The sequence below is a fragment of the Lepidochelys olivacea genome (genome assembly GCF_965140295.1).
Source record: "Lepidochelys olivacea isolate rLepOli2 genome assembly, chromosome: 27".
NCBI lineage: Eukaryota > Metazoa > Chordata > Testudines > Cheloniidae > Lepidochelys > Lepidochelys olivacea.
This window is the reverse complement of record NC_140437.1, coordinates 11,308,430-11,333,160: the sequence shown is the minus strand read 5'-3', so window position 1 is coordinate 11,333,160 and position 24,731 is coordinate 11,308,430. Positions and strand designations below refer to the sequence as shown.

At 56.1% G+C, this 24,731-nt stretch overlaps 1 protein-coding gene across 4 annotated transcripts; it reads left to right on the top strand.

The window, feature by feature from the left end:
• Nucleotides 1-406: 406 nt before the first annotated feature.
• On the top strand, nucleotides 407-23,248 carry RUNDC3A (RUN domain containing 3A). Of its 4 annotated transcripts, none has more exons than XM_084616047.1 (11): nucleotides 407-575; nucleotides 9,328-9,443; nucleotides 9,841-9,974; nucleotides 10,384-10,469; nucleotides 11,150-11,236; nucleotides 16,239-16,319; nucleotides 18,281-18,446; nucleotides 18,979-19,136; nucleotides 19,481-19,609; nucleotides 21,078-21,184; nucleotides 21,985-23,248. In XM_084616047.1, exons 1-11 carry the CDS (start codon nucleotides 469-471, stop codon nucleotides 22,125-22,127), a joined length of 1,314 nt encoding a protein of 437 aa, XP_084472173.1. In that variant the 5' UTR covers nucleotides 407-468; the 3' UTR covers nucleotides 22,128-23,248. The 4 variants fall into 4 exon arrangements, with proteins under 4 accessions (XP_084472173.1, XP_084472172.1, XP_084472174.1 ...); XM_084616046.1 differs by having other exon boundaries at nucleotides 11,147-11,236; XM_084616048.1 differs by lacking the exon at nucleotides 19,481-19,609 and having other exon boundaries at nucleotides 11,147-11,236.
• The last annotated feature ends 1,483 nt before the right edge of the window (nucleotides 23,249-24,731 follow it).

The window sequence follows — 24,731 nt, the reverse complement described above, 5'->3', positions numbered from 1 at the left end:
TTATGAAGATATTGAACAAAACCGGCCCCAGGACCGACCCCTGGGGCACTCCACTTGACACCGGCTGCCAACTAGACATGGAGCCATGGCTCACTACCCGTTGAGCCCGACAATCTAGCCAGCTTTCTATCCACCTTATGGTCCAGAGACCTTCTCTCCTCTTCCCCCAGCACCCCATCCTCTCCCCAGCCCTGCCTGTGGGCTGTCCCTTCCTGCAAGCGCGTCATGGGAAGGGGGCTGGCCTCCCTACAGGGGGGAGGGCTGCTTCGAGCATCAGCACCAGGGAGAGCTCCCTTGCCGTGGGTTTGCTGAGCCACGCCATCAGCAGGGGGTGGAGCGGATTTTCGGGAGGAGGAGGTGGGGGGGGGGGGAGGAGAATATTCCGTGGCCAGGGGGGCGCACCGGGCTTGTGATCTGGGGGGCAGAGGAGGGGGCTCGGCTGGCGGATCCCGTCGCCCCCGGCTCTGGATGGAATCGAGCTGTATCCAGTCTGCCATGGCTCTCGGGCTCTCCTCCAAGAAAGCCTCTTCCAGGAACATCGTCGTGGAGAGGAAGAATCTCATCACGGTCTGCAGGTGAGGGGGGGGAGCTGCGGGAGGGGAGGGACGTGGGACCCCCCCCCCGGGCAGCTTCAGGGGTGGGGGGGAAGGGGAGGAGGGAATGAGATGCAGCTGGGGGGGGGGTGGGATCATCCTAGGTGCAGCTTGGAAGCAGAAATATGCTCCCTGGATAACTGATTTGGGGGGGAGAGGGGCTATGGGGGGGCTGAAAAGAGAACTGGAGAGAAGGGAGGGTCTGAGGAGGATGCAGACGACTGGCTGGAAGGGGGGGGTGAGGCTGGCATCGGTGTGTTACTGAGCAGTATTACTGGGGGAGGGGGGGCTGTTGCAATGGGGGGGCTGCAGCTGGGGGGAGGTGATAGGGTGCAGTGCTGTGTATTAAGCTGTTGACTCTTGGGCCCTGGGGGGGTGTGATGATGATTGATGACTAATTATGGGGGGAGGGGATGATCCAGGATGAACAAGGGAGAAAAGCAGCTTGTAGGCGGAATGGGGGGGGCACTTGCTGTTTTGTACCCCACACCCCAAGGGCCGGGTTGGGTGAAGCCGGGACCCGGGTTGGCCAGGTGTGGGCTCCAGGAAGTGACGTCATGGCAGGCCTGGCTCAAGCATGTGGGGGAGGGGAGGGGGTTGTCATAGCAACACCCTTTCTGGAGCAAGGACTCTGGGCTGAGCCCTGCCCGCTGTGGGGCAGTGCCCCCCTTGGCCCCATGTGTTACTGCCCTGCAGCCCTGGCTCTGCCGGCTATTCCCTGAGCATGAAGGAAATAGCGTGGGAAAGAGGGAGGGATGGGGCCTGCTAATGGGCCGCACCCTGGGCTGGCCTCTTTCTCCCCCCTTCGGCCCCCCCCAGCTGGGCCCTGGGCTATGATCGGGTCTGTACCGGGTCCCAGTGGGGTTTCAGGGTGAAGTGACCCGCCTCTATGCCAGAAGGAGGAGGGGGGACAATTTTCTCCACTCAGAGCCTCCTGGAAGTGCCTCCTGCCCTATGCATGGTGCTGGGTGACCCTAAAGACCTTCATTGGCCTCCATCTCCAGTACCCCCCCCACACCCCGCTGCGGGAGGTCGCAGCTGGCGCTCCGGGTCAGCAGCCGGTCAGCCCTGGAGAGCAGGATGGTCCCTGCTGGTCTTACCACAGGCCCCTGCCCTGCTCCGGCTGCTGCACTGGAAATGGCTAGCCCCTCAGAGGCCATTCCCGAGGCCAGGCTCCCCTTGTCTTCATCAGGAGCTCTGGGCCCGCAGTTATTCCCCAACATAGTGAGGGGCTTGACTCAATGCTGTGGGGGCCAGTCCCTGGGGGAGAGATGGGGCCCGGAAGATGTGGGGTCCAACCGCACCGTTTCACACTGGACCCCTTCCCCCAGGCTTGGTAAAGGGGACAGGAAAAGCTTTGAAGCAGTCCAGGCCCCACTGATTCAAGCACTTATTTGGTGGGGGGAGCCCCCTGAAGAAGGGATGGCTTTGTGAGCAGCAAGGGGGGCGCTTTTTCTCCCCCCCCCCAGCAGTGCTGCTGGTATCTGGCCTTGTCTTTTTCCAGGAGCAGAACCACCCAACCCTTCTCTGGGAGTCTGCGTGGGCAGTTTCTCTGTCACTGGGGAGCGGTTCTGCCTGTCTCAGCAGAGCTCAGCACTGCGGTAGCTGAGCCCCTCACAAGCTTTACTGGTCCCTGTGAGGCTGGACAGTGCTGTTCTCCTCCTAGTAAAGATGGGGGCACTGAGGCAGTGAGCAGTTAAGTGACATGCCCAAGGCACAGGCAGGCTGCAGCAAGAGCCAAGAAATGAACCCAGCTCTCCCAAGTCCCAGGTTAGTCCCCTCAAACAGGACAATCTTCCTTGCTCCCTCCCTGCGAACCCCCCCAGATTTTCAAGCTGGGCCTCACACCTAACTGGCAGCTGCTTTTGACAGGGGCAGTTGCTCATTGTTAATACCGTGAATGGCACAACTGCTGGACTGAGAAACGTCTTGCCTGGGGAATGCTGCGGTCACTAATGAATGAAGCACCGAGGTGGATGCTCCTGAATTCCAGTCCAGCCTCTGGCTCTGCTGTGCTGGGGGACCTTGACTTTTCCTTGCCTTTGTTTACTCATCTGTAAAATTGGGATAATAAAACCTGTCTCTGAGGGCTACAGATCACAACGCTTGGGTCCAAGTGCAATAGGAGGCATCAGGGTTAGAGTCCAGCAGGGTGTGATCCTTGCGGTTTGATGGATTTCCCAGGTAGTTCCCTCTTTGCAAAACGTGTACATCTGGTGGTAGAATTTGTCTGAAATGATCATCTGATGGCTGCTGAAGAGGGGAATATCCGTCTAGTTCCTACTGAGCAAGGCACCATGGCCAAGACACAGCCACTGCGTTGGCTTTTAATGGATCCTCATGGGGGCCATGGGTTGAATTGGTCACCAGGCTGAGCCATGCTTTCTTACTGGGGTTCCTTGTGGTCACATGGGCAAGTGGCCTGTGGTGTACCCTACTGGGCTCAATAGAGGAGGGCACTGAATTAACTGATGGCATATGAGAAAGGAGAGAGAAGCCATCTGGCTCCCACAAGCCATGTGGCTCAGGAGTAGGTTCTTGCTCTGGGATGCTAGAAAGGCTGTGTTTGAGATCTGCTTGGATCAGTACTGAGTGTGCTACTCATGGTGAACAGCGTGGAGAGGCTACCAAGCAAACCTAGATAGGATCTGTAAAAAATAGTGTAGCTCATTGAAGAAGAGACTAGGAGCCCTTATAATGGACATGATAGCAACATCAATGTGGTCCAGTGAATGGGATGCTGGCCTGCTGGGAGCCAGAAGGACTGGCGTCTAATCCCAGCTCCACTACTGTCTGTGTGACCTTGGGCAAGTCACTCCCGCCCTGTGTCTGTAAACTCCCTGGGGCCAGGGAATGGCCTCTCTCAACAACCCCGTGCACTGGGATTCCAGTTAAGGTCTCCCAATGCTGTGTGTGTGTGTGCGTACACATACTGTGACAAGGTCGGGCCAGATGGCTACAGGAGAGGGATCCTATGGGGATCCAGGAAGTGGGTGGGCAAAGCCCGCCCACTGCTAAAGGATCTCACCCCCCCCCAGCTTAAGAGGGGGATCCACAGGACCTGGACACCATATGAGTATGGGGGACAACTAATGGAATAACAGGGCCAGGAGTGTGGCAAAGGGTCAAACGAAGGGAACCAGATGGGGATACTGAGCAGAGAACCCCGGACAGCGCCCACTGCTCCTCAAAGGCATCAAGGGAGTCAGTGGACTCCGCCCAGAGGAACTCTGCCCGGATAAGTGAACGGACAGAGGATCAGAAATACAGGAGAGTGATAGAAGGCAGATATATTAGTCCCAGGTTAAGTAGGTCCCTTTTCTGTGGGTAAGGTAACAGGGAAGGTTTTTTTTTTTGTTTGTTTGTTTGTTTTTAAACAGAAAAAAAGTTTATTGGTAACGCTTACAGAATTACCAAAGGAAACAAAACAACTATGCAACAAAACAACACAATCAGAAGGTATAACACAGCAGCTTTCAGGAGGGAGAAGTGTTCAGGCTAGCCTGGGCCCAGAGCGGGGGGCTTCCTCGACACTCGTGGTCTTCCACCCTCCTGAGTTGCCTGGAGCGGGGGGGGCTTCCTCGACACTCGTGGTCTTCCACCCTCCTGAGTTACCTGGTGGCCTGGAGCGGGGGGGCTTCCTCGACCCTCGTGGTCTTCCACCCCCTCGAGTTACCCAGTGCCGTGCCCAGTGTCACCAATCCTCCCTCTCCTGAGAGTGCCCGGTAAGATGGGCATGGCTGCGGGGTGGGCAGTTTAGGGGGGGGGTAGACACCCATGTATTATAGGACCCCTCCTAGATGACAGGAATGATGGTATCCACAGCGGCAACGGCTGGGGCTGGCGTCTCTTGCTCTTCCCCTCAATCAAAGGGTCAGACGGAGGGAACCAGACGGGGTCACCGAGCAGAAAACCCCAGACAGCGCCCACCGCTCCTCGAAGGCGTCAAGGGAGTAAGTGGATGCCGCCCAGAGGAACTCTGCCCGGATAAGTGAACGGACAGAGGATCAGAAATACAGGAGAGTGATAGAAGGCAGATATATTAGCCCCAGGTTAAGTAGGTCCCTTTTCTGTGGGTAAGGTAACAGGGAAGGTTCCAGAACAATCAGGAACTTTCTGGAACCAATCAAGACAGACAGGCTGATGAGAACACCTGCAGCCAATCAAGAAGCTGCTAGAATCAATTAAGGCAGGCTAATCAGGGCACCTTGGTTTAAAAAGGCGCTCACTTCAGTTTGTGGTGCATATGTGAGGAGCTAGGAGCAAGAGGCACTAGGAGCTGAGAGTGAGAACACGCACTGTTGGAGGACTGAGGTGTACAAGCATTATCAGACACCAGGAGGAAGGTCCTGTGGTGAGGATAAAGAAGGTGTTGGGAAGAGGCCATGGGGAAGTAGCCCAGGGAGTTGTAGCTGTCACACAGCTGTTCCAGGAGGCGCTCTAGACAGCTGCATTCCACAGGGCCCTGGGCTGGAACCCGGAGTAGAGGGCAGGCCTGGGTTCCCCCCAAATCCTCCTAACTCCTGGTCAGTCCAGGTCAACTCCTCCTGTGTCTGTGGGTTCATGAAAACGGCCAAACTGAGGGCTGCCATGAATCTCGGAGGCAAGCAAATCTGCCAATAAGCGCAAGACCCACCACGGTAGAGGAGGAATTTTGTCACAATACGTACTGCTGTTGAATGTTTGAGTTCAACAGCACAGGACCCAGGCCAGAATCTCCAGGTTGCCACTGTTAACCTTTGCCCAGGATGAAAATTAGCCCCTTATTCCTGTTCTGCTTTCTGCCTCTGTGGCAGTGTGGGAACAATGATAATACCTTGCCTCTCACTCCACGACACCCCATTGATGGTCCTTGTCCAAGACCTTTTGAAAGCCTACATCAGTTAGGGGCAACCAGTTCTCCTCTCTCCACTGCTTTTATTAAGTTGGGGATTGGTCCTGCTTTTGACTTAGTTGGGAATTGGTCCTGTTTTGAGCAGGGGGTCGGACTAGATGACCTCCTGAGGTCCCTTCCAACCCTGATCTTCTATGATTCACAAAGTCAAAGGATTCTAAGATGTCAGACCCACTTTTCTTTTGCAGAAACGGAGCTGGTGAGATCCGGCAAAGCACTTCCCTCTACTCGTGCAGACTGTCCCATTGGCATCAAGGGGGCTACTCGCATGCTAGACATTAAGTGCCTACTTAAGTGCTTTGCTGGGTCAGGGCCTAAATCACTCATCCTGCAACTAGATCTCTGCAGATGGCTCAGTGGCACCCCACTGGCACCAACGGAGCCCATGCGGGCGCAGGTGTCTAAATTACAGGAATGGCAGGCTGTTCTCTGCAGGGCTGTGCGCTCCCACGGCGCTGACGTGTAATTACAGGATATCGCTACCAGTCACTTAACGTTGCACCCAGCTTCTTGGAGAAGTGGCACCTTATTTTGCTGCTTTTACGAATGTCAGTTTCTCTCTGAGTACCATTTCTCCCTCCCCCCCTTCCTCCCTCACCATGAGCACTAGAGAAATTGGTTTGATCAGCTCAGGCATGGGCTCCTTGGGGGGCTAGTGTCACAAAGGATGCCCTGATTCAGCAACACAAGCGGCTGCCTCCGGCAGCGTGGCCAAGCAGACCGAGATGAAAAGCTCCATTGTCCAATCCTGTTAGCGTCTTTATTCCCCCCCGATGTATTCTAGCTCTGGTGAAAGGTTGCCTGACATCCTCAGGCTGGAGTGGGGGTGGGAGAGAGACAGGAGGGGGATCTCATGGGGTGGGAAAGCCCAGCCCCCACGTGAGATCAGGATGACACTAAGCAGCACCCTGAGGAAAAGCACAGGGCCATGAGACTCAGAAAAGGGTGGGTCAAGTGCGCTGGGCTAAAGAGAGCTAGGTTCAGGTCCCAGCTCTGCCACAGCCTCCTTGGGGGAGTCACTCCAGCTCTGTGCCTCAGTTTCTCCATCTGTAAAATGGGGATTAAAAATACTCCCCTCTTCTGCCTTCTGTCGGACTAGTTAGGCTGTGAGCTCGTTAGGGCAGGGCCTGTCTTTCACTTTAGGTCTCTGCAACACCTAGTACAACACAGCTCTGATCTCCCCTGGAGCTGCCAGGTGCTACCATAATATAAATAATCATTTTCCATAGGAAACTGTGTCTGAAGGGGAGGGGCTGGGCTGGGTGGTAGGTTACTTATTTGCATTTTACAAACTACAGATTTCCAGTAGGTAAAATGGCCAAGTTTAACATGTTGCATGATTAGCCTTTGGAACTCACTGCTACAGGATGTCAGCTAGGTCAGTGACTTAGTAAGATGGGCTTTTAAATGTGTGAGAGTTGCAGCAGCAGGACAGTAGCTAAAGTAAAAATGGCAGTAAGGGCACCCTGTACAGCCCTTAGAGAGCACAAGAGAGAGCCTAAAGCATGAAATAAGCCTCAAGCTCCTCAGCAGGTGGGTCACTTTTACTGTCCCCATCTGCAAATGGGGAAACTGAGGCACAGAGCGAGGAAGTGACTTGCCTAGGTTCATACAGGGGCAGAACAGAGAATAGAACCCAGGAGTCCTGATCCCAGTCCCCTATTCTCCCCACCAAAGCATATTTTTCCCAGAGCTGGAAACCAAACCTAAATCGCTTGACTTTCAGTCAGTCTCTGATCACTAGACCATGCTCCCTTCCAAAGCTAGGACTAGACCCTCGGAGCCCCAAGTTCCAGTCCCCTGCTCTATTTCAACCTCACACACACACACACTGTCTGTGCCCCCAAACCAGTCAGTCTCCCCCTTACAATATCCCTTTGATTCAGTGCCTAATTGACACCTGTCTAGCAAAAACCCTTTGCGGGGTTTGAAATGTCAATGATGCCATCTGAAACCAGGAATAACAACTCCCAGTCTTGCTCCTCCGCTCCCACCAGGGGCCTCAGGCCTGATTCCACTTGCTCTGTGCTGAAAAACAAGGCCCTGAGAAGGCCTGAGGTCTGCTGGGTGCGTAGGTGTCTGAAGAGCCCCTTGCACCTGGCAGATGTCTCAGTGTGGCGAGAAGAGGCAAACAGCGTGGTGGGGAAGGAGAGAGCGCTTCTGCTGGCAGAGCTGCGTTTGCAGCCACTGGTTCCATTTGCAGGTGCCCATCAAGAGTGGGCTAATGGTGTGACTCACAATAATCATAGATGTGAGTGAAAACAACAAGGAGTCCTTGTGGCACCTTAGAGACTAACACGTGTATTTGGGCATAAGCTTTCGTGGGCTAAAACCCACTTCGAAAGCAAACATCTTGGATGCAGGACTCCTGGGTTCTAGTCTGGGCCCTGAAGGGGAGCATGACATAGTGATGGGGGAGAGAGGGGTGCAGCATTCCTGAGTTACCTTCTTCACCCTCACTGACTCTCCTCCCCCATTCTGTGCCTCAGTTTCCCTATCTGTTAAATAGGCCTCTTTATTCGGAGGCCTAATTCATTAGTGACTGTAAAGCACTTTCCTGCGTGATCCTGAGCTGGAGACGGGCATGGGCTTACCGTATCTGTCCACGGGAGAGCATGCTGCCTCTGTCCATGTGCAGATGCTGTTTAACGGCTTCCTCACCAGGGAATTGCACCACAGATCATGAAATCGCATCATGGCAACAATGGATACGCAAGGAGGAGGGTGTGTGGGGTTGGTGTCCCAGGGCGGATGCTCCCCGATGGAGACGGTGAATCAGTGTTCTGCAGGGCTCCATTGTGCCAGGAGCTGTACGTGCACATAGTGAGAGAGACCCACCCTCAAAGGGCTTTCAGGCTAAATAGACAAGGTAAAGGGGAGGAGTTCCACCTCCTCATCTGGAGTACTGTGTCCAGTTTTGGGCCCCACACTACAAGAAGGATGTGGAAAAACTGGAAAGAATCCAGTAGAGGGCAAGAAAAATTATTTGGGGGCTGGAGCACCTGATTTATGAGGAGAGGCTGAGGGAACTGGGATTGTTTAGTCTGCAGAAGGGAAGAATGAGGGGGGATTTGATAGCTGCTTTCAACTACCTGAAAGGGGGTTCCAAAGAAGATGGATCTAGGCTGTTCTCAGTGGTAGTGGATGACAGAACGAGGAGTAATGGTCTCAAGTTGCAGTGGGGGAGGTTTAGATTGGATATTAGGAAAAACTTTTTCAGTAGGAGGGTGGTGAAGCACTGGAATGGGTTACCTAGGGACGTGGTGGAGTCTCCATCCTTAGATATTTTTAAGGTCAGGCTTGACAAAGCCCAGGCTGGGATGATTTAGTTGGGGGTTGGTCCTGCTTGGAGCAGGGGGTTGGACTAGATGACCTCCTGAGGTCCCTTCCAACCCTGATCTTCTGTGATATTCTAGAGGGAAGCAATAGTAGTCCCTAGTTCTCTATTGATGAAAAGTGTGATATAAGCTCCAAGTGCTTTACAGAGGAGGTCAGTATCATTACCCCCATTTCACAGATGGGGACACTGAGGCACAGAGAGCAACTTGCCCAAGCTCACCCAATAGCCCTGGGATTGAACCCAGCTCCCACGACCCCCAGTGGGGTGTTTTATCCACTAGGCCACACTGCCTCACCCAAGGCCATACAGCCAGTTCAGTGGCAAAACTAGGAATAGCGCCCAACTCTCCTGAGTCCCAGTGCGGTGCTGGAGCCACCAGATCATGCTGCAGAGCTGCTTCTCCTTACTACCTTTCAGAGATTCTCCCTGAGGGTCCTCAACAGGAAACTCCTGTCTGCCTCCCCTGCACACCTGTCTGTGATTTTTTTTCTCTCCGGTAGATTTTCCGTGAAGACCCTGCTGGAGAAATACACCACGGAGCCCATTGACGATTCGTCAGAGGAGTTCATCAACTTTGCTGCCATTCTAGAGCAGATCCTGAGTCACCGCTTCAAAGGTAAGGGTGCGTGTGCTCGGGTGGCCTGGCTGGGCTCCCCGGATGTGTGTGTTCTGTGCCTGCATACACGTTAATGCACTTGAGACCTGCCTATGGACGCACCGACCGTAAGCACAAGTTTGTACATGTCCGCTTCTGTGAGTGTTTGTGCACATCGGTTGCATGCACGTGTGTGTAACTGTTGGATGCATATTTCTGTGCAATTGTCGGCATCCAGGTGTGCAGAAGTTTACTCCTATTGACTGTGTGTGTGTGTGTGCAACTGTTATATGCACGCATCTGCTACCGAGGACGTCTGGGGCCTCCAGCATTGGCCACCGTTTAAGGCCGGCTGGCCCCCTGGACTGCAGGGACCTCTCCTGGTCACAGCCCAGCCTTCTCCTCCTCTCTGCCCCAGGTCCCGTCAGTTGGTTCAGCTCCGATGGGCAGCGCGGCTTCTGGGATTACATCCGCCTGGCCTGCAGCAAGGTCCCCAACAACTGCGTCAGCAGCATTGAGAACATGGAGAACATCAGCACCTCTAGGGCGAAGGTCAGGCAGGGCCCCAGGCGGCTGCTCCCCCGCTGTCTAAGCCAACAAGCTGGGCGGGTCCCATCAGGGGAGTGGGGAAAGCAGCAGACACCTAGGAAGGGCAGAGAGCCCATCTCAGTGGGTCTAGCAGGGTCGCTGGGCCAACGGGCCCCTGCCACTCCTAGGCAACCTGGAAACGGACGCCAGCTAATGGGGCAAGCCCTGTGTCCATCCTTCCCGGCAGGGTCTCTGTCTGCTGCATTTGAAGGGGACGGCCGCAAGACACTAGCTTGTGCCCAGAGACTACAGTGATGGGTACCCTGTGCTGGCTGGGTGTCAGTGGGAATAGATCGAGTGGGTGGGTGGGTGGATGTTGACACTAGAGGCAGGTCCTCCTGACCACCCAGTGCCTTGGGCTCATCTGTCACAGGGCCGGGCCTGGATCCGCGTGGCGCTGATGGAGAAACGCATGTCGGAATACATCACCACTGCCCTGAGGGACACCAGAACCACCCGGTGAGCAGCGCGATGCCCCGCTGGCGGGGTGCAGAGAAGCCGTTTCTCCCACAGCCAGGGCGCGCCCGAGGGAGCCCAGTGTTTGCCCGTCTTGGGGCTGCATTGGTAGGAAGAGCCTACGGGCCCCATCCACAGAAGACTGTAGCAGGATGGGCTTCCTGTGGAGGCTACAAATCCCCATCACACGTTGCTGGCCCTTGGTCTGAGCAGTAGGGTTGCTGTGTGACTCACGTTTCCCAGCCTTGGGGTAAAGGAGGACCCCATCCCCGCTCCTCCTTGCCCCTCACTGGCTCAGTCCACTCGCTTCCTGAAGGGGAGCACGGGAGCTCATGAAAATGCTCAGGTGAGAGGCAAGCACCTCGCCCTGTGGCATGCAGCACAGGGCTGCCTGGGGCCACGGCGTAGTAAGAACAGCACCTTTTGCATTTACGATGGATTTCACGGGCCAGCGCAAGGGCACGGGCATGAGTGAGATCTCTGGGGGTCGTGTCGCAGCGCTTGGCTGGGTCTCCAGGGCAAGGCCACGTGTGAGTGGACCGATGCCAGCGAGACCCTGTGGAGCTGGTAGCTGTGGGCAGGCCCGTCTGTGTGGTAAGGCTGTGTGGGGGCATGTGCGGTGTTGCTGGGTGTGCTGCGGCCCCCTCCCCAGGGGTAAAGGTGGCTGTCCTTCTCCACAGAAGGTTTTACGATGACGGGGCTATCATGCTGCGAGAGGAGTCCACCGTGCTCACCGGGATGCTGATCGGCCTCAGCGCCATTGACTTCAGGTAGGAGGCGCCTGAGAACAGTTCCTCTTGAAGGGGGGTATGATGGCAGGCCCTAAAATCATGACTGGTGTGGAGACAGTGAATAAGGAAGTGCCATGCAACACAAGAACAAGTGAAATGAATGGGCAGCAGGTTTAAAACAAACATAGGGAAGTACTTCTTCACACAACGCACAGCCAACCTATGGAACTCCTTGCCAGGGGATGTTGTGAAGGCCAAAAGTATAACTGGGTTCAAAAAAGAATTTGCCATCAAAGGACCTATCCTCCATGAGCTTATTAGCCAAGATGGTCAGGGACACAACCCCATGCTCTGGGTGTCCCTTAACCTCAACTATTGGAAGCTGGGATTGGACAACAGGGGACGGATCACTCAGTTGGCTGCTCTGTTCATTCCCTCTAAAGCATCTGGCACCGGCCACTGTCAGAAGACAAGATACTGGGCTAGATGGACCATTGATCTGACTCAGCATAGCCATTCTCACATTCAATCAAAATCTCAGAGGTATTTTTAAAGCACCCATTGTGCAATACCTAGAGCAGTGCTGAATGACCACCTTAGAAAACCCAGAGGGAGACAGACCGACCGACAAGGACAATGCATATTTCTCATATTGAGATCCAAGCACTCTGTGCTCGGAGCCAACCGGGGCTCCTCTGTCAGGGCTAAAGAATCACACACAGACCCACTTTCTACAAACACCGAACAAGGGACTTCATTAGAATTACAAAAACCACTCAGCCCAAAACCTACATTAAAAGAACACTATTAAGGAGGCAAAAAAGTTAGGAAATGCCAGAATTAAGATTGCCAGTTCAACCTTAGTTCAGCCCCTTTGTGTGTACGTATTAGGATAGTCTTTAATGATGTGATTTCAAGCTATTTTTCACACAGGACCCCTGGCTCATTCAGTGCACAGGCTCACTCAGTGGGTGACATCCATGTACTGCATCCTATTCAAACCCCGCTCTGAAGACCGCATTATTCATTTCCTCCTGGGTGTTTTCCACTAACGCATCCGAGTGCTTCACTAGTGTTATGCTCCCAACACCCAGGTGGGATGAAGGGTGTTGTTATCCCCGTTTTACAGATGGGGAACTGAGTCTCGCACGTCTTCCAATCGTTTTGGGTGCCTACTTTGAGAGGCCCACGTTGTGATTCTTTTTGGAGTATTTGGCATTAGATAGCACGTTACATGTTCAAAGCGCAGCTCCCACTGCCTTCCATCGCAGCTGATAACGTTCAGCACTTCTGCAAATCGAGCCCCAGAGTTCCAAGTCAGGCCCCTGCAAAAACACAGTCTCATAATCAGTGAAAAGCTGGGCTTAAGTAACTCGCTCAGCATCACACCAGGAACAGGGCAGAGGGAGGGACAGAATCTAATTCTCCAGAGCAACATTCAACTGCCTTTAACCAGACCATCTTTTCCCTTCCTGCAATCCCTTGTCTCCTTCACTACACACCTTCCGACTTCTGCAACCAATGAGGCAGGGCCTCTGTACACCACAACTGCAAAACCCTGGTTCAACCCCAGAGCAGGTCCAGTGTACTGGAAAAAATAACATGATCATGTAATTTAAAGACTGTATCATCATTCGTGCTCCTAAGTGGGCTGAAGGGAGGTTGCACAGACAACCTTAATTCTGGCATTGCCTAATATTTGAGAGCTTGACTGTGTAACTTTAATAATGGTCCTCCTGGTGGAAAGAGAGAAATCGGGAGTGGAAGTTGGCATGGGGGACAGAGACCGGGACTGGGAGCCAAAGGAGGGAGATGGGGACTGCTTGGGAAAGGGATTGGGAACCAGTGGTGCAGATGGAAGGAATTGATGGGGAGGAGACAGATCTGACACCCCCATGGGTCATCAGCAAGTGGGGACCGTTAGATGCACCACACAGATCTCTGCAACTTGAGCTAACAGAGTAGCTGACAGCAGTAGTAGATTGTTATCGTCTCTGTGGATCCACACTGTAGTGAGATGGGAGAATTTCCCAGTGGGGTTCACAGATATTTGCTGACAATGGAGGAATGGTGGGACTCCGGGATCTTGGGTTCCATTCCAGGACCTGCAGGGCAGTGTGCTCTAATGGGCACAGACTCTTCTGCCTCTCCTCCCCCCAATTACCCCCCAGCATGACCCCATCTGCCCTGACATGTCCCTGTCCTGCCTGTTCCCCACCCAGGCTCCTTCTCTCTGTCCCATTCTCCTGACCTAGCCAATCTGCCTCCACTCCTCAGGCTTTCCATCCCAGTCCCAATCTTCCTGCCTAGCACGTCCTAGTCTCACCCCTCCAGGTTCTTCATCCCAGTCTCCCCCCAACTCCCAGTACCTGTCTCCCTGCCCAGCCATTCCCAGTTTCCTCCCCCAGTTCCTTCTGTGCAGTGTGTTTTGCCTAGCCAGTCCTAATTTCCTCTCTCCCAGCACCTCATCCTGTATAATACCTCTCTCTTTCCACCCACCCACCCCACCCCACCCTGGCCTCCAATCACTGCCACCCTCCCCCATATTCCCAGTCCTCACTGGCTCCCAACCTTCCTCTCTGAGCTCTTGTCTAATCTCAGTGTCCTGCCCTTCCCCACACGTCTCCTTGGCCCAGTCTCTTTGCCCAGCCAGTCCTAGTTCTCCCCCTTCACCTCAGAGCCTTGACAGATCAATCCCCCCCGCACCTCACCTCCTTCCCACTGCCCCACTGGTTTCTAGCCTCTTTCCCAAGCAGTCCCAGTCTCCCTCTTCTTGCTCCCAGTCTCTGTCCCTGACTCCAACTTCCACTCCCGGCTTCTCTCTTTCCCCCCCACACCCAGACTGCCGTCCCAGCCAGGTTCCTCATCTCCCCCTCACAGTCCCCATCCCAATCCTCCCCGCCCATCCCCTCCCTGCAGGTCTGGCTCTTGTCCCCTAACATGCTCCTTTATGCTTTAGGCCAAGCAGGAGGGTCTCTGAGAGCATAAGAGAGCCTGGCTCCATGTCTCAGTTCAGAGATTCCAAGGCCAGAAGGGACCATTTCGTCTGACCCCCTGCATAACACAAGCCAGGGAGATTCCCCCAGATAATCCCTAGAGCATAGCAATGGCCTGGAACCACAGCTGCAATTGTGAGGAAAGTCTTGCAGCCCTGCCTGGCCCGGGGCTGGAGCCTGGCCCGGGGCTGGAGCCTGGCCCGGGGCTGGAGCCTGGCCAGCGCGGATGGAATCTCTATGGAATTTAGCTGCTCGGATCTAATCAATCTGTACGCCACATGTGCAAATGGCACTTTGTCAAAGGCTTATCACTGGGCCAAATCTGGATGGATTTTCACCGAAGCAGCAAAAGGTCCTTCCCTGCCACCGGGGCCATGGCCCGGCCACATTTCATGTCCCTGCTCCAAAGTACAGGGTTGCAAGAGCTTTTCAAAGAGGTCACCAGAATTTTTTAACGGGGCAAAACCAACATATTTTCCCCTGGCCTCATCCTTGGAACTGGCTGAACTGGTCTGCCGAGAACCTTCCAGCCCCACTCCTGCCTGGCTTCCTGCTCCGGACGGAGAAAAGAGTATGCGTGTCCTCAGACCTACGCTGTCTCCTATTGCATAGCCTGCTAGCGAATGTTGGGACTGAAGCAGCCGTAATCTTGCCCCGCAGCCGGCACTCCTGCACCACCACCCCCATAGCGCCCCCTGCAGGGAGAGACTGAGACTGGAGCAGCAGGGATCTCCCCCCACTGCCAGCGCTCCTGCCCCACCCCTACAGCACCCCCCTGCTGGGAGAGGCTGGTACTGCAGTAGCTGGGAGCTCCCCCCTCATTCAGTGTTCTTGCACCGTCCCCTACACGGGGAGAGGTTTGGGTGTGTTGCACAGGGGCCTGTTGGTGTCAGTGAGCAAAAGCTCTCCACTGTTCTCTACAAACAGTTCCTGTCTCAGACCTGACACACTCACTACACCTAATACACCACTTTCATGGTATCAAAGGGTAGTGTGTGAGGTCTCCCCTGAAAGCCTGTGATTTGCCAAGACTCCTAATCCTTGTGAGTTGTGTGTACGGGTGCCACCCTCCAGGAATGATGTAACTTCATTGAAAACTATGCCTTATGGGCTTGGAGTAGAAGTTAGTCAGCGGGGCATCCAGTGACGGCCTATTCAAGCAGGAGGGGGTTGTCCCTCATCCCTGGTCAGCCAGAGACCTAATGCAAGGTTCGGTTGTCTACCCTTGCCTAGAGCAATCAATGGAAAACCACCAAAGCCAAATGCAAACAATCCAGACCCCCATGGAGGTAAAAAGAAATATTAGAGCAGATGGGATCACACTGCCTGTCAGGAAAGACAAAAGGCTGGCTTGGTGGATCACAGGGTGGACAAGCACCCTCTGCATCCATTCACTGAGGAGACCTCTTCTTGAGCGGAGTGCTTCACAGAAGATTGGATCGTGGGCCCTGGGAAGCCAGTCAGCTCTGCGGGACGAGGGGGAGGAACCTACTGTATTAACTAGGAAAGGGAGCTATTCGTAAGTGTAGGCCCTAGTGCGTGTTCTGTGATATTTTGTTTTATGTATTGTAACCATTTGTTTCTCTCTCTCTCTCTCGTTCCCTGGTGGAACCTCTATTCTTTCTTAAATAAACCTTCTTTTGTTTTATTATAAGTGCTCCATGACGCTCAGGAGCAGCGATCTAAGGTTAAACTGGGGTACACTGTTCCCTTGGGGGCAGAACTGGGATTTCTGTGAGTAACCAGGGGCTGGGTGTCCCAGGAACGCATCAAGAGGGCTCAGAGACTTGGGTGCACTTCTTGTGACAGGGCTGGGATACACCAGAGGAGAGGGCTTGAGTGGCTGACTGGCTGGTGATATTAGGCAGCTGATGTCCAGGCATCAGAGAAAAAGAGGGTGACTCTCACTCATGGGTACCCCAAGAACCGTGTCAGGATAGAGTTAGAGCCACAGGAAAATGTTTCCAGCTCTGACCCCAGGAGCTGTGGGGCAGTGTTGATCAATTGGTTTTGCCTGAACTCCTCTTTCTCATTGTGTCTTTCAGTTTCTGTTTGAAAGGGGAAGTGATGGATGGGAAAACCCCTGTGGTCATTGACTACACCCCGTACCTGAAGTTTACACAGAGGTAACAGCTACTGTATCATCCACCCAATGAGCCATCCACTGTCAGTGTCGGGGGCACAGCACTCAGCTCCCATTCGTGGCACCGACAGACCCCAACCGGGGTCAGGGCCCCATGATGCTGGGTGCTGACAGATGCCTGCTAAGAGACAGTCCCTGCCCCAAGGAGCTCACAATCAAACAGACAAATGGTGGGAGGGGAAAGTGGAGGCCCAGTGAGTGGAATTGACTTGCCCACAGCAGAGCTGGTAACGGCACCCAGGTCTCCCGAGTCTCGGACGATGGTGGTAGGCACTGGACCATGCTAAGACCAGCCTCCCTCTCCTGTTGACTCCAGGTGGCTTTGTTGTTATGTAGATGGATCTGTACAGCCCTTTGCCCTCCCACTGTGCATCATTGCACACAGAGGGGATGCTGCTTCCTGACGCCTGTAGTTATCAAAGCCGAAAACCCCCGTCGGGGAGGGGGGGTCTGCAATTGCGTAACTGCATCATGCAACTAAGAACCCCCAGACTTGTATTTACAACCTGAGACCTACCCTCTCACTAAGGATTCTGGGTAACGTAGTCCAGTTTCCTGTACCAAGCAGCACAAACGCTCTCGCTAGGGGGCCGTGAGAAGACACGGTGCTCATTGCTACAGCGCTGTCACATACATCTACCCAGCACCTAGGAGAGGCGCTGAAGAGCAGGTTGGTGAGAATTGCAAACTGAGAGAGGGTGCAGAGAAATAGTCCCAAGGGGTCGAGAGAGAACAGTTGGATTTCAGCTTGGAAAAATGAGAGCTGGCATGTTCCAGGGGGAAATGATCCGAGACTGACATTCAGCGGCCAGGAGAACCATGGGAAAGAGTGATGCAGAGAGAGCACTAGGGGGCGACAGAGAGCAAAGGGCAAATTAGGAGATTCAAAGCACTGTGACAGCCAATGCGCTTAGGGTGACCAGACAGCAAGTGTGAAAAAAACGGGACGGGGAGGGGGGTAATAGGAGCCTATTTAAGAAAAAACCCCAAATATCAGGATTGTTCCTATAAAATCGGGACATCTGGTCACCCTAAATACTCTCGTTGGGACAGGGACTTACACTGTGTTTGTACAGCGCATAACACAAGGGGCCCCGTCACAGCTGGTCCTTAGGCACGATGTGATTAATAATCAGGCCAATGCTATTTTGGGGTGTCTGGAGGCAGGAAGGTGATAGTCCCTTGCTGGAGTGTGCTGGGGTGATGTCGCTGGGCACATAGCTCTGAGCACTCCATAAACTAGAGCCACGGCAGGGATGACGGGCCAGAGGGAGTGACTTAGGGGCAAGGCTGACCTACAGGATTTACATTTCTATCTCTCGAGAGCTCCCAGAGCAGCACCTCTGGGGTGAGGGAACCTGCCCACCACTCAGCACAGGCCAAGGGGAGGAAGGAAGCAAAAATGCCACCAGGGACAATGAGGCAAACCATTTGGAAAAAGTGCCACAAGATCTTTCCCATGCGTGCCGAGCCGTATGGATGCGCTGGACAGCTCCCCGCGCAGCCCCTGCAGGATGGCAAAGTGCCAGGCTCTGACCCTGTTGCTGTGATTCCATTTACTGCGCCAACCTGCCCAGAAGAGGCACATCGGGGCTAGAACCCAGGGGTCCGGAGGTTTGGCTCCAAAACCCAGCTCTGATCTGCTTGCCACAGAGGAGACCTCTTATTAGCTGGCAACAGTGCTCTGTTCTTTAGTGTCTCTTTGGGCCCCTCAACACTCTCACTCCCTCTCCAGTCCTTGCCAAGCTGTCAATTCTCCTGCTGCCCAGGGGAGGAAATCAGCCCAGACAACGATGCGTCGGAGCCATGCTGTTCTCTGGGTTTCATGCCCCCTCCACTCGCTGAGCCTCGCTCCTGCTCCCAAGACACCCCTGACCCTCCCACCCCAAATTGGGGCGGGCAGGGAGCTGCCTTCTCCCTCTGAGCCCCTGGTTCTCTGGGCAGCTATGATTACCTGAGCGACGAGGAGGACCGGAGGAGCGTGGAGAGCAGCACGAGCGAGGAGAGCTCCCCTGAGCGCCCCTACCAGCTGCTGGTCACTGGCGAGGACAGTTGGTACAATAAGTGGCGCAAGACGGAGCAGAAGTTCCGCATCGTGTATGCGCAGAAGGTACCCGGGCATCAGGCTGGGGCGGGGCCCCCGCTGCTCCCTGGCGGTGAGGATTGGGGGGGGGTTGGTTTTGAGCCTCCCTCCTAGGTATGTGGGGCTGGCAGGGACCTCGAGAGGTCGTCTCGTCCAGCCCCCTGCGCTGAGGCAGGGTCAAGTACCCCTGGGGGAGCCCTGCTGCTTCCTGCATGGCAGATCCTAGGCCCAGCAGCACCGGTGACCTTGACCACCCCCCGCACCCACCTGCTCCCTCCCCATCCAAATGGTGCTCACCCTTCCCTTCCGTGCATGGTGCTGGGGGGGTACGGCTCCAGCCCTGCTGCCTGGGGTGGGGGCTGCTGCCCCAGGAATGCTGCAGCCTCCACTGGGGTGGTCCTGGCATGCATCCTCTATCTGTCCCTGCTGCCAGATCCCTCTCCTGGCAGAGCTGGGCTGGGCACAGTGTGCCACACCCATGGGTGTGCATCCCCAGGCCCTGCCCCCACCTGCGAGCTCACTCCTGCTCCGCCGGGCCTGACCCCTGTCTGTGCCCCAGGGGTACCTGGAGGAGCTGGTGCGGCTCCGGGAATCCCAGCTGAAGGACCTGGAGGCGGAGAACAAACGTCTACAGATGAGGCTGGAGGAGGTGAAGGTGCAGAACCAGCTGGAGAAGAGGGAGCTGGAGGGCGTCATCCTGGAACTGCAGGAGCAGCTGTGAGTCCATCAAAAAAACCCTGCCCCATGCAGGGAGGAGCTCTCTCCTCCCCTTTCTCCCCCCAAGCTCCCTCTACCCCACACTGGGAAGGGCTCTCTCCTCCCCTTCTCCCCCCCCAATCAGCTCCCTCTGCCCCACACCGGGAGGGGCTCTCTCCTCCTCTCCCCCTGCATCAGTTCCCTCTGCCCCAGAGTTCCCACCACGCCCTGCATGCCACGTTGTATGTGGCTGCTAGCCCTGCTGGGAGGCATGTAGGGTTCTGTTGTGTTCCTGGCGCCGTCTCTCGGGGCAGGCCCTGGCCCGCTGCGCATCACAGCCTCCCCTCCTCCTACTCTGCCTCCAGGACGGGCCTGATCCCCTGTGAGAACACCCAGCTCTCCAAGGAGATGGCCACGCCGCTGGTGAACCAGTGGCCGTCGCTGGGGACCCTCAATGGGAACAAGAGTGGGTCGGACGCCAAGCTGTTCAGGAGGTGAATCCCCAGGGAGGAGACACAGCGGAGCCGGGTCCGGGTGGGGGTAGCGGGCAGTGCAGCTAGAGGAGAAGCTCGCGGAGGCAGGGGCTGGTCCGTACGAACCTCCCACCTTCAGCTGCTGCTCTGAGCCTTCTGCCAAGGCTGCATGGGTGTGCAGGGTTCTCGAGGAGATGGGGTAGTTGGGGCTTCTCTTTCCAGCCCTGTGGGGCCAAAGTGCATGGTGTGTGTGGGTGTGTGTGTGTAAGATCCGACTCCTTGGCCCTGAAGCTTGTGTAAAACCCTGCTCCCCCGGGGAGGAATAGGGGAGTTGGGTGGGGAGTGGGGCCCAGAGCCAGCAACCCCATCTCCTGCCAGCAGAGGGGAAAAGTGGCATCCCAAACCAGAGGCCTGGCTGGTTTGTTCCAAAATCCTTCCTAGCCTGGGGGTAACTCAGGGGCTGGTTTAGTCATCCACAGATGGAGGCCGAGGGGCTTGGGGCCTGACAAACACCAGAGAGAACCTCCAAGTCTGTTAGGCCAGATGGAACCATTATGACCATTTAGCCTGACCTCCTGCAGGACCCTCGCCCTGTGAGTGGTCTTCAAGCCCATATCTGGTGGCTGAGCTGGAGCCGAGCTCTTAGAAAGATTTCCAGGTTTGATTGAATGACTTCAAGCAATGGAGAATCCACCATGTCCCCTGATAAGTTGTTCCAGTGGTTAATTAACCCGTTAAAAATGTGTGTGCGAGAGAGAGGATCTAGATGGTTAGACAATGAGAAGCCTAGACGGATGAAAGGATGGATGGTCAGACGGCGGGAGGGAGGAGCCTAGACGGATGGAAGGATGGATGGTCAGATAGGGAGGGGGAGAGGAGCCTAAACAGAGGTGTGGTTGGATGGACAGATGTGGGGTGAATAGGATAAGATACTCAGCTCGGGATGTCTCTCTTCCAGAACTGGGGCCATCCTCCCCACCCCAGCTGTGTCTTGCACATGGCCCTTGCCTCTCTGGGAAGCTGTGACTGTTTGCTGGGGGTGGTGGGGTTGGGAGATTGATAATCTCACCCTCTGGACATAAGTGCTTCCGCTTCTGCGAGTTAACAGGGATTGGGCAACAGGGCCCAGCTGCGCTATGGTGACTTACTGCCTGAGAGCCGCCCCACTGCAGCCTATGGGATTACAGCCATGCGTAAAGTTAGAGCGTGTGCTTTTCTGGATCAGGTTCCCAGACCAATGCAACCCCGCCAGGAGCAGTGGGGACCCACCAGCCAGTGGCCGGAGGGACTCCAGAGGCATCTAGCCCACACGGCTCCCAGCGCACAGGGCTCTGGGAGAATTTGCAGCGCACGGTGGGAACCGAAAGGCCCTCTGACGCGGTCACCAGCAGCAGCAGGAACTCCTGCGGGGGGATGTGCCGGTGGCAGGGTTTTGAATGCTGCTCGGGCTCCGCCAGGCCGGGAGTAACAGGGCGCTGTCTTCTCACAGGCACAGCTTCATGAGCACGGATCAGCTGTCGGCGGAGATCAGCCTGAGCTCAGATTCCCAGAAGCTGGGGGAGGGCAAGCAAGAAGGAGAGCCCTGGGGGCCATTGGGTAAGCCCACGGGCCCGGGGAGTGGGTTGGGTGGTTGGAAAGGCCAGCCACCTTTGGGAGGGCTGGGAGGCAGAAGTTATCTATTAGTAGATGCCTGGGGTAGGAGGAAGACCCTAGCACCTGTGCAATAGTGTACAGTTGGGGAGGGGCAAGTAAGAGAGGCCTGGGAATTTAGAGGTGAACCTGGAAATGGAACCCAGGCTCCTTGATCTAACCCCCAGGCTACATTCTGCGGTGATCAGCCACCATGGAGCTAGACAAATTTAGATGGGAAACAAGGTGTACATTTAGGGTAATTGGAACAACTTATTGAGGGTGGTGGCGGATTCTCCATCCCTGGCAATACTTAAATCCAGACTGGATGTGGTTCTAAACCATCTGCTCTTGGAATTCCTTGGGAGGAGTTCTCTGGCCTGCGTCACGCAGCTCAGAAAAGATGATCACGATGGTCCCTTCTGGCCTTGGACTCTATGAATTTGTGTTACTTTAGGAGGCTGGCTTGGGGCAGTTCCTGTAGGATGTAGAGGTTAGAGCCAGGGGAACTAGGAGTCAGGCCTTGGGGGAGCACTCCCTGGCTTTCAGAGGGAGTGGAGTCTAGTGGTGAGAGCAGGAGACTGGGAATCGGGGCTCCTGGGTTCTAGTCCTGGCTTTGCTACTGACTTCCAGTAGGATTTTGGACAAGTCACTTAGCACCTTGTCCAATCTCCCCCAAGAAAAGTGCACAGGGATTTTTGAATGGCCTGGGTTGGGCAGGGCCCCTGCTCTGACCTGCCCTCTTTCCATTCCCCTCCACCCTGCAGGGAAGGACCCCACCCCATCCATGCTGGGGCTCTGTGGCTCCCTGGCCTCCCTCCCAAGCTGCAGGTCCCTGGCCAGCCTGAAATCTAACGAGTTCCTGGTGAGTGACAGCAACGAAGCCAGCCCCGCCCACAGCCCCAGTTGAGATGCGGTGGGGCGCCGCTCGTCCTGGGATCGGCGTGTCCCACCGGGGAGCCAAGAGGCAAACCAAGGAGCCGCCACCATCTCGAACCAACGGGACCAATGCTTCAGGCGCATGGACCTTACTGAACCTCTTGAGGGGCTGGGGCAGCCAGCCCCACCCCTGGCTGATTCGCTGCATCCTTACAGATGTGGGCCCCATTCCTACCGAGGGACGCTTAACCGAGTACATGATATCCTAAGCTCGCACGGAGCTGGAAGGATCCCAACGCACTTTGTGAAATGTGCCACATAGAGCGGGTCACTGCACCTGACTGCAGAAAGGCAGCCACCTCTGGGATGGACCAAGGCAGCTGTTTAACCACCGTGCTGCACAGCAGCTGACGGACAGGGAGTGAAGAAGGATCCTGCACCTGACTGAAACTGCAAAGAGCGGGGAGGAGTTGAGGGGGGACCAGGACATAAATCCTGCATCTGGAGCTTTTGCTTGGCTGGAAAGGGTGAGGAGTGGAGGCAGGGTGGGGCACTGTTACAGGGCCATGGCCTCCCCCTGGGGCACGCCCTTGACAGTATCCCACCCTGGGGACTTTATTGCTGCTGCGGAACCAGCTGATTGGGACCGAGATGCCTCCTCCCATCAGGACACTGTATGGCCCCCTAAGCGCATGAGAAGCTCAGGGCGGGTAGCTTGGGGGCTGGGGAGGGGGACTGTGGGGCAGCGGAAGGGCTGTCAGCTCTCACCTGCTTCCTCAGCCCCTGCACCGCAGCCTTGGACTCTAGCGCCCTTCTGCCACGGGCCGGATGCTTTGACAAAGTGGCTTTGCAGCCCGAGGGGCTGTCTGCCCTGCGGAGGAGAGACCCCCCACAACCGCTCCCTCCTCCAGTTTTGCGGGCCCCGTCATGCCCAGCTATTATCCCCGCCTCGGTGGGTGGGATTCTGCCTCCTCCGTCACCCACGTCCTGCTGCTGCCCTGCGTGTCTCGCTCCTGAGCGCCCCCATCCGGGGCGTGTTGTGCACCCTTGGCCGGGGAGAATACCCCCACCGCACCCCTGACATTTTCTAGCCCCGGCTGTGGGGAGGCCCTGTCGAAGCAAACAGACAATTAAATGCAGATATGAGCTGGGTCTGATCTGGAGTGAGGGGGGCTAGGACGGGGGTGGGGGGGCTGATCACAGGTTCCACAGTCAGTCTCCCGTTGTTTTCAATGCCGATGTGACCCACTGGTCAGCGCCCCCCGGTGCCTGGGCGTCTCTTACAGCCCCAGAGAGACGCGTTCTTTAGCTCAAGCTCAGAGCATGGGCGTGGAGCGCAGCAGGGCTGGTTCAATCGCTGGGCGGTTGGCCAGCTGGCGGTCATCACAGATAGAGCTCGACGCCCACACCCAGTGCCCTGGCACCATGGGCCCGCCGAGGCTCCTGTAGCTGCTGGAAAGTGGCTCCATAACGAGAGAGTTGCGGGGGGAATGTTACAGTGAGAATTTGAGTCGTGACCGCTCAGGCGGGGTGCTCCAGGGGTCACGGAGGTGGGTGCATTCACCCACCCTTCGAGCCTGGCGCAAGGGAGCCCAGCGCCTCAGCCCCTAGCCACCGCGCCCCTCTCCAGCACAGCCAGGCCATTCAGATACAGCTCCTGATTTTTGGGAGCCCCCCCCCACACAAGGTGCCTTGTGGCCTGATTTTCAGAGGGTGCTGAGCCCCCGTGCCACGGCTCGCAAAGGCCTGTACGGTCAATGGGAGCTAGCGGTGCTGAGCACCAATGCAAGTCGGGCTCCTAACGAGCTCGCACGGTGGGCACCTGCAGGCAGCAGCCATTTGGGGGCCACGTTGCCGCAGCCTGCGGAGGTCCAGGTGCAGCTGCCCTCCTGCCTAGAGCTACGCCTCTGGGTGCCACCCTCCTGGGGTTCAGCTGACAGCGGCCAGCCCGGCGAGCCCGGCTCTGCACCGCAGCCTGCCGCAAACGGAACCTGCAGGACGCGCCAGCTACGGGCATGTCCGAGCCTGGTGCCGTTGGAGCAAAGGGGAAGTCGGGCGGGCCCAGGCGCTGTCCCTGTTAGCGTGTGAAGGCAAGGAGCTGAGGCGCTCTCCCTGCATGAGGTGCAGGGCTTCACCAACCTCTCTCTCTGGGGTTTTCTCGGATCCACCCCAGCCTTACGGGGGGGAGGGGGGGACGCTCCTGCCTGCCCCCTCTGGTGCCCATGGCATACAGGTAAGGGGTGTTTTGGCTCATCTGCCTCCTAGCGCAGGTGGAAGGAAATGAAGGAGCTGAGCGGCTGGGGGCGCAATGGAGGCTCTGCAGTGGAGGATGCTTCTGGGAGTCAGACGGGGTGCGGGAATGACCCCCGGAGGCTCCAGGACCGTTAGCCGTGGCCACTGCCAGCTGGCTGCCCGCAGGTGCAACCGATGATGCTATAGCTCAGCACTGGAGCAGCATTCCTGTAAGGGGGCAACAAGCTGCGAGGGATAACCCTGGGGCAGCAGCCTTCAACCCCCTTCATTAGCCAGGGCCCGGCAGGGAGCTGCTGAGAGGAAGACATTTGCAGAGAGCCAGGATTCCTCGTGCTTTGTGCAGGGTGCTCATCTTCTTGCAGGCTGGGGGTGCGAGCCCCTC